Genomic DNA, 9,604 nt, shown 5'->3' with positions numbered 1-9,604 from the left:
AGTTGTAGAGAGCGATGAGGTCTCCCCTCAGCCTCCTTTTCTCCAGGCTAAACAACCCCGGTTCCCTCAGCCACTCTTTGTAAGATATATCATTGCTGGCTTAAAGACTCCATGGAACTTAAGAAATGAGCTCGAGAAGCATAAGACATAGAAGTTACAGCCAAGCTTACTCTGCTCCATGAGGGTGAATGAAAGGAAAAGAGAAAATATGGAAAGCAACTTGATGATCCTCTGTTTGTAAAAATCTGTCCTTTGGCACAGATGAGGTTTACTGACTCAGTGCTTACACCCCTGCGTGACAGATCCCTCTTTGCCTTCCACTGATGAGTTGTCACATTGTGCTCCACGCCTTGAGATAACAGACTTCTCCATGACAGACATTGTGCTGCAGCTCTCATTGCAGAAGAAATGCAGCAGTTCTGCGATATTTAATGCTACAGGAAGAGTGGGACTAAACATTTGCCCAGAGGTTTAATTTTTATCATGAACTTGTAAAAAGTTTTTCATTTCTAAAATAATAAATACAATCACAAAGAGAGAGAGAGACTTTTTACAGATAGTTGTCAAACTCTTGCTTTAAAAATGCAGCTCATTATCTTCAACATTCAAAGTATTAATTGGCCAAAATAACCAGACTTACTAATGGTAAAAACAGATTATTAAAATGGTCCAAACTACCTCACTTGCAAATTCATTGGTGTCAAGAAGCATGCCTGCAACAATTTAAGGCGTACATCTACCTGGTGCAGACTTCAGCTGTGGTAGGAAGGGACTTGGCTTATCAATAACGACTTGGTTAAAGCTCTCGATCCTGGGCTCTTTGGCCTCTCTGGCCTCTCTGCTTTCACTGTGTTGTTCAAGCTGTGCTACATCTCTCCAGACTGGGATTCCTCCAGGGTGAAGATGCGCCAAGCCCCTACAGCCCCAGGTGTATGGATCGAGGAGAAAAAATGGTCAAACGCAGCACTCTCCACTTCTTCAGACAGCAATTTTGAAGCTATTAAAGTTATTAGCATTTAAAGAGAGCCTCCAGGCTTCTTTATACTGGGTCAGGGGTAGGGTAAAACTACGTAGAGATGAGATCTGGCCCTGAAGTTGAACACATCAGAGAAGTACTTTTTCCTGAGGAAAAAGAAGGAAAATCTGTTTTCCTGCCACTTACTCAGATTCACAGAATGATTTGTTCCTTTTTTGTAGCCAAATAACACATTTTCTGCATAAAAATATTCAAGTAAAATACAATGTCGTAGCTACAGCATTTTAAAAAATAAGAATTACATTCTATTGCATTTCCCTAGAATAGGCTTTTACCTCCCCCGTTAAACTTCGCTAATTTTATGCAGTGATCTAGAAAAGTAAAAATTGGGGAACAATAAAGCTGGTATTTCGTATTAAAATTCTTTCAGAAATATGGAACAAAATAAGGTACGTAAAGAACTCATAAGAATATTAAGACCAATAATAATCATTTGAGCATTTGTAAAAACAAAAAATAATTCAACTCGCAGAGCTTCGTATGCGAAGGAATCCTGTACAACGCCCATTTTTCTGTTCAAAAAATGTAGTTCATAAAAGTTGTCTGATGTTATTTAGTAGAAAGGCAAACAGTCCTTTTTATATTTGACATTAACAATCTGATCATTTGTCTCCCCAAAGAAAGCCCATACAGCTTTCCTACAGACCACACAATAAAGAATAGTAATATTTCTGTTTACTGAGATATCAACTGGCATTTCGTTGCAAGTCAATGGTCTATCTTTGCTACAGCATGCTAGACCTCAATCTGGCGTCTACAAATGTCAAGAGTATAAAAAAAAATTATAGGATGGAAATCAAAAGCATGTTCTAAATTCCTAAAAAATGAAACAAAGTTCACCTAAACATATTTGCTGCAGAAATCAGTACAATATTCAGCTGTCAATCTTGAAAAACAATGAGGGAGCGATGCTGTCAGTAGGACAGGATAATAACATTTCAAGCAGATGTTCAGGCAGGGCTCTAATTCTCACTGAACTCCCTTGGTAAGCATTTAATTTCTTTATCATATGCAAGCTAGGCAAATTGTACTTCATCAAAACTGTATTGTGAAATATTAATATTTCATATTATAGCAAAACTCCATAGAATAACCTTTGTCATATTAAGAACATCAGCATTTCAAATGTCATGGTTCTGCATTTTAATGCATCTTAAATAGCTTTTTGGCTTGGCACCATAAATTATAACTAGTTTAATCTAAATTACTATGCTGTAACATCATACAAAAATATACATTTTGTAATACAGATTCACTTCTGTGAAATACTAATGTTATGGAAAACAATGCGTCATTGTACCATGATTTTTTACCACCTTCAATTATGAAGCGAGGTGCACACACTGCAAACGTACAGAGAGAGAACTAGTTGGAGCCTGAATATGTATATTGTAATAACAGCACATAGAAATGCGATATATCCCGGGTAAATTAATTAATTCTCTACCGGCAACGGTTTTAATTTATAAGTGGTTCTGAAAATATATTGCAAAATCTACATCAGTGAATTGTACAAACATGTATTATGACTAGAAAGTTTTCTCCACCATGGTTTAGTTCAAATTGAATCTAGTTTTAATTGTAGCTTTGTTTTTAAAATCATCCATGCAACTTGCTCCATATATAATGAAAAAAAAATATTAAGGATTAAAAATGAAGTTAGTCTGCATGTTGATTTCTGCCGGTTCTCATAATAAAGGCAACTGTTTCCACATTATTGAAAGCGACAGCATCACAAATCAATGCATGTCACAACAGAATAAAGACAGATGTATCTGATTAATCAGAATTAAATTTTAGAAGGGAAGGAAGCATCTAAAAATCAAAGCAAACATTTCTGCTATCCCAGTTGTTCTCTTCCTCTTTCTAAGCAGCCCATACAATGCAGTGGGAGAACAACAAAGCCTGAATTCAGTTGATAAAACCAGAATTTCTGCTATAAACTTCTCACTGTGGTAATGGATACGGTCTAGAGATGTGCACACCTCATATAACCTCTGACTTATTTTGATACTATGTTTACACAAACTTTCTGACTACAGGTTTTGATGCAAATTTTGTGTACTAAACAATACTCCCTAATAAATTCTAAGTAAATAAACCAGCTCAGTATAACACTTCTACTAAAAAACTCCCACTCACAGTTATTTGTTTAATTAATGCAGTATCTCTCATTCTGCGGGTAGTTTTCTGTTCATCTAAGCTCTAAAAGAGATAATAATTGGTATTCATTTATTGTGGACTCTATGATATGCAGCTCCCCCATTTCCCATCAATAGCTTGCCAACAGAATTTACAAATAATACGTTGCGGCGCTGAGATATCTGAATAAGACAGAAATACTATTTGAACCAACAGAGCAAGGAGCTATTGATCCTGCAGTCAGAAAGGGAGGACATGAATGTAGGAAAAGGTGCGTGAAGGGGCATTTTTATTCTGCTACCATTTGTCTTTCCTAGTGATAGTCCATTTTAAAAGCAGTTATTCACATTTCTGGAAGAAATCAAATCTACTTGATACTTAGTCCATCATAAAAGCAGTTATTCTCATTTCTGGAAGAAATCAAATCTACTTGATACTAAAGCAGCTGTGCAAAGATGTTTAATTTGGTAAATAAAATTCTACAAGTCACTATCCCCCTCACAGACACCTACAGACACATACAGGTACAGTACCCTATAATTAATATTTGCATTACGCTATAATATCCCGGACCTTCTACAATATTTAGAGTGCAGTACACTTAAAGGTATAAATACTCTGAAGGAATTTCAGCTATTTCTCATGTTAGCTTTTTTTATGTTCCAACAACAGTACAGTAGTATGCAAGAACAAACTTCTGCTGAATCACTCAGAGTTGAAATCCTCACCCTACAAACAGAAAACGCTACACAGGTTGTCATGAAGGCAGTCGTGCAGCAAAGTATGTGGGTGTTTGAAAAGGGAGTGAGCACAGCACGAAACAGTTAGTGCTATGCTAACTCCCTCCGTGGCAACATGCGATGCTTTCAAGGTGAGGCCAAGACAGACGAGGGTTGGGAAGACCAGGGGAGTAAATTATGGTCCAGGGGCTAGAACCGCAGCGCTGCTATCCAACAGTTCCCCTATACAAGAAAGTATGGGCTCTCATGGGCTGCAGGGATCCCTAGTCTAGCATTTTAGAAGAGTTTTCTGTGCTAGGTAATGAAAGAGGGACAAGAAGTTCATATGAAATGAATCCTCTGTCTTATGAAGATCACAGCTCTCCAGCCTGAGTGCTTTTTACCTCTGCCCTTGGAGCTCCTTCTTCCAAGATTTATCCTGCTTTTCTCTCTGATCTTGTTCCATCACACAGTAGTTAATGCACGGAAGTCTGTGGTTAGGCTTTTATATGCTTTTCGCTAGCTATACGTCACTCAAATTTAGGCTGCATCAGTCCCTTTTGCTGAAGTGCCAAAGGATGCCCATGGTCAACAGGGGAGTCACTGCTTTCCCTGTCAGTGACTGAACACAGTGGTGGAGTCAGTAATCGGCTCCGGAAAAGGGAGCATTTCTCCTGCTGCTACGCTCCCCGTTGCCACACGGGCAGTTTACGCTTGGCCTTTAACTACTGCAAATAAGAAGGAAGCCCCCAGGTTAAACCTAACCAGGACAGACAAAATGAGGAGACAAGAAGGATGAACGCAGAATCCTGCTTGTATCACATACAATCAAGGCTGAAGCGGAGGAGCTTCAGCTGCCAAAAACTGTGTCTAGCGAGCTCCCTTCCTCCCAGAAGCTGTTCCACTCTTGGGAACTGTACCGTCTGGGGAGCAGCTCTGCCTCCTCCCACTGACTCTGCAGGCTTAGATCAGGAAATCTTCGTTCCTGGTCCTGCTACACAGTTAGCTGTGACTAGCTGGGCAGGACAGCTCAGTCTGAAATCTCCACTTCCATGGGTACCGCAGCCCAAGAGAGCATTCTGCTCCCTGCTGAACACTGCCCAAGATTTATGTCTACGTAATCAGAAGTAAAGTTTTAAAAAAAAAAAAAAAGTTAGCACATTATGCCAACCAATATTATTCCAAACTCTACCAACTCCTTGTTTGAGCATTGAGTCAACAAGAGCAGTCTTTGTGTAGTACTCATTGTTCACGTAAGAACTGCTGTAGCTCATTGAGCTTTGCTTCACATCTGAAATATTTTTGTTGCATTAATTACCATGCTACTATTATAAATAAAAGCAATTTTATTTCTGCAGCACCTCGCAGCCAAGCGTCTCAAATCACGTCACAAATACTAAGGCTTAACACCTGTGGGAAGTGCACTACTGGGAAGAATACAATAGTAGAAAAAACAGGTAGTACTTGGGTGGGACACAGTCCTACCGCACACAGCAATATATGATTCAAGAGTTTAGGCACCAGAGAAAGACTACTGCCTCCTACTGAACTTTAGAAGAAAGCTTAGCTAGAAATAATGATCATTGGACTAGAATTCATCCAAAGCACTTTGCTGAACTTTTTCTCTTTAAAATAAATACAACCTGCAATATTTTGCATCTTATTGCAACAAACATTAAAAAAAATTGTAAAAATACAACCTCTTAAGATACTTGCTTTTAGCAATCCTCTCACTTGAAAGATCTCCATCCGAGTCACACCTCCAGAGCATGGCATCCAGTGGAACACGCTGCAGTCGCCATTTGAGAAATGACTCAGAGTCTGCTGCTTAGCGGAGTACCAACATCACTTCCTACAACATGCATGTCTTTCCTCCTGAACTCCCACCCAAGCTGGAACTCAGCCAGCGTCTCTTTAGCTCTCGAGATACACAGTGATCAACGTGCAGTCTGGGAGGACTGCGAGCATGCCAGCAATAAAACTGATAAATAAATAAATCTCAGTACTTGCTATGAGTTGCCTTTAGCCTAGGCACTGAATAATTACAGCTGACGGTCTGTTACACACATAAGTCAGTTGTAAACATACTTGAATGACATTTATGTCCTAAAAAGTGTCTTAATAAGAAACCCTGTGAAGTAGATTGGAATCTCCATTGCAATCCAGAGGAACACTTACCTCCTTAGGGCTGCTTCGGGTGTAAGTGGCAGCAGAAGCCAGTCTGACATATTTTACAGTATGCTGTAGTAATACAGCCCTTTGTCCTTAGACCTTCCTCATATTAGAGGGCCACCCTCTATAGTTAATTCACTTTTGATACTTAGCCATGTAGAGGCGGCAGAGTAACAAATCCACCTTTTCTCTCCTGCCGAGGTCTCCATCCATCAGTACACTTTTACATCCCATCTCTGAACCAACAATAAAAGCTCCTTGTTTCCAAATTCATCTCGAAAGCTCTCTTCAGCCCATGCTACTGTTTGTCACTGGTTGACAACACGTCACCATTATTCACAGTGTTACTCAGGCCTATACCCAAGGATTTACCTTTGGTCCTCTTCCTCTGTCCACAAGTCAAACTATATCTACATCCCAGCCCAAATCCTGTTTCTTTTCTCTGCAACACATTTATCAAAACTGTTGTTTTCTTTCACTGTCTAAACTTCTTGCTCTGTTCCATTTTGAATGTAGTAACAGGAAACCCATCCTGAATGCAATTCTCAGGTCAAACAAGCAATTACACACTTTAAATCTACACAAACCGCTTTATTTTAGGTGCCACACTGAGCCATAGCCTTCAAGACTTCATTCTAACTCCTTCCTCTTCCACTGCATGTTACTGAAGGTTTATGTCACTGTACTACAAACCTTCAGCACAACTGCTCTTCCCTTCTTTGGCTTGTTTTACGTTGCCTCCATCTTTCTCTTCCACTACCCACCCACACCCACATTATCACATTGCAACTGCAACTCAATTTCAATGGCTTATCTTGGCAGTCCTTGGCACAGAAGCCGCCTTTCATGAGTTGCTTGATAAAGCTGTTACTCATTCCCTTTGCATTTTGATCCCTCACAGAAAACATTTTCACTGCAATATTTAACAAAAAGGACTATTACCCTTACTAGTTGGCTAATATTAAAAGGGTGGGGAATAAAAGGGAAGAATGTAACAGCAAACAAAACCAGAAATTGTGTCACTTTTACACTGCACTGTTGGAACCTCCCAGACTAGTTGACCTACGCAATGTACCATACCCTTCCCTGCTATCTTTATGCTAGCTAGATTTAACAGTGCCATTCCCAAAAGATTCAGATTTTTCAAATATACAAAGAAATGGTTACATGCTAAATACACCTTAAAATACTGCCTTACCTTATCCAGGGAGAATGTTTTAGTGACAGCAAAGCCCCATCCAGCTTCAAAAGCTCTTCGAATCATTGAAGAACTAGTAGTAGGGGTTGCACTGGCAAGGCCAAAAGGATTTGGAAACTTTAGTCCAGCCAGATCTACGCTGATGTCTACTAAATCGATCGGAGTATAGAAGAGTGGTAGTTCTGGAACAGCAGAAACTGCAACACCACGTAAGGACTGTAAAAAACAAACAAAAACCACAGAATTTTTTGCTGATTCATTTTTATATAATTTATTATTAACCCTGATAAGGGAATAATTCATATATAATAACCCAAAGTTTAAGTATTCTATTATGCGTTCAGACTTGCAAATCAGCAAAACATGCAAACACTCGCATAGGTAACATCTTCTGTCCAAATAGCATTCACGCTGAAATATTATGCCATGCTGGAAATAACTGAAAAATAATAATAATGAAACAGTTATTCCACATCCTGTACTGCCAGCCTGGTTCAGTCCAAAGCTTTGTTCAGCCATTCTGAACAGCCAGTTCTGTTCCCTACAGCAGCCAGCAGCAGTGAGATTGAAAAAAACCCAACCAGGGTATGCACAGACAGACCCTTTCTAGTTTTCTTCCCAGGTGCCAATCTATAAAAGTGTAGGGACTTGTGAAAAATGAGGGAAGGCATCCATGTGCAGGATCGCTCAGCCCTAACTCAATGTATTTTGAACTCCTGCACCTTTTTCCCCCCTTGTAAAGATTTTATCTAGCTTACGCAATGGGATACATATCAATATATGCAAAACTATTTTTGTTTTAGTATTTAATTGTATTAATATGAATAAGGGTGACAAAAATTAGACTCTGATTTGGGATCAAAGAACGTCATACACATTACGGCTGTGACACCACAGTCACTTTTGTTTTCATTTTAAAGACAGCCTTTTCTCTGGAGAGTCAGTGAAAAGCTTTCAATGTAAATGTTGCATCTAATACTGCAAAAATTGTAGAGAGAAAATCTTTTTCCATGTATGGATACTAAACAGCATCCTAATCAGGCTGTGGTAGTTAGAATTAAAATCTTTGCTCACTCAGATAGTTGACTCAATAAAATCACAAAGAAATAAAGCAGGAATTTCTAACGCAGAGAAGCCCTACACAGTCTGTGTTCCTAATTAAGTCCCAGCATAAGATCACAGCAGTTTCTCCTATCTTTAAAATGAAGATTTCTTCAGTGGGACAAAAAGAACCACTACTGGAGGTGTGGGGAAGATTTTCTGTAACAGAGTGAAAACCTCAGCCACTTACAAATTGCTGCCTTTTGGGTTGGTTGGTTGTTGTTTTTTTTTTTAAAGAAACTCATTTACCCCATTTTTACCTGTGAAAACTAATAAGCATGGATGGGATGAGGGGGTTTTTGCTTGGTTTAGTGCCTTTTGTTTCCTAGGCTGGTTCAAAACCCAAAAGTTCACGTGTCTGTTTTGTTTTGGGACTGCCTGGATTCACGTCTCAGATTCTGACCCCATGTCCTGGTTTCGGCAGGGATAGAGTTAATTTCCTTCCTAGGAGCTGGTACAGTGCTGTGTTTTGGATTTAGGGTGAGAACAATGTTGATAACACACCGATGTTTTAGTTGTTGCTGAGCAGTGCTGACACTAGTCAAGGACTTTTCAGCTCCCCATGCTCTACCGACTGAGCAGGCTGGAGGTGCACAAGAAGCTGGGAGGGGGCACAGCCAGGACAGCTGACCCCAACTGGCCAAAGGGACATTCCATACCATGGGACGTCATGCTCAGTATATAAAGCTGGGGAAGAAGAAGGAAGGGGGGGACGTTCAGCGAGATGGCGTTTGTCTTCCCAAGTCACCGTTAGGCGTGATGGAGCCCTGCTTTCCTGGAGATGGCTGAGCACCTGCCTGCCCATGGGAAGGAGTGAAGGAATGCCTTGTTTTGCTTTGCTTGTGTGCGCGGCTTTTGCTTTCCCTATTAAACTGTCTTTATCTCAACCCACGAGTTTCCTCACTTTTACCCTTCCGATTCTCTCCCCCATCCCACTGGGGGGGAGTGAGCGAGCGGCTGCGTGGGGCTCAGTTGCTGACTGAGGTTAAACCATGACACCCCAGATCTTCTATTCCTTGGACAGAGAGGATACATTTGGGGCCCAAATTTTCCGATGGCTTAAAAGCACAGAAAGTAGTGGAATTGTCCTAGCCTGAATGATGCGAACCTGAATGCGTCCTTAATGGTGGACATTTTGAGAAAAGCTGATTTTTAAACATCCCGAACACGTGGGACCAAACTCCCTTCAGCATCACGACCTCTCCCAGCTAGGAGCCGATGCAGCCACACTTTATA

The 9,604-nt window shown here is 40.2% G+C and overlaps 1 protein-coding gene across 1 annotated transcript in view; it reads right to left on the bottom strand.

Annotated features, from left to right (window-relative positions):
* Positions 1 to 9,604, bottom strand: part of DPYD (dihydropyrimidine dehydrogenase) — a 387,751-nt gene that overhangs the window by 178,550 nt on the left and 199,597 nt on the right. Inside the window, exon 15 of the mRNA XM_009290477.2 lies at positions 7,268 to 7,483. Coding sequence (XP_009288752.1) covers positions 7,268 to 7,483 — 216 coding nt within the window. The remainder of the gene's footprint in view (positions 1 to 7,267; positions 7,484 to 9,604) is intronic.

Source organism: Aptenodytes forsteri, unplaced genomic scaffold (genome assembly GCF_000699145.1).
Source record: "Aptenodytes forsteri isolate BGI_AS27 unplaced genomic scaffold, ASM69914v1 Scaffold237, whole genome shotgun sequence".
Taxonomy (NCBI): domain Eukaryota; kingdom Metazoa; phylum Chordata; class Aves; order Sphenisciformes; family Spheniscidae; genus Aptenodytes; species Aptenodytes forsteri.
This window is presented reverse-complemented; position numbering and strand designations above follow the sequence as displayed.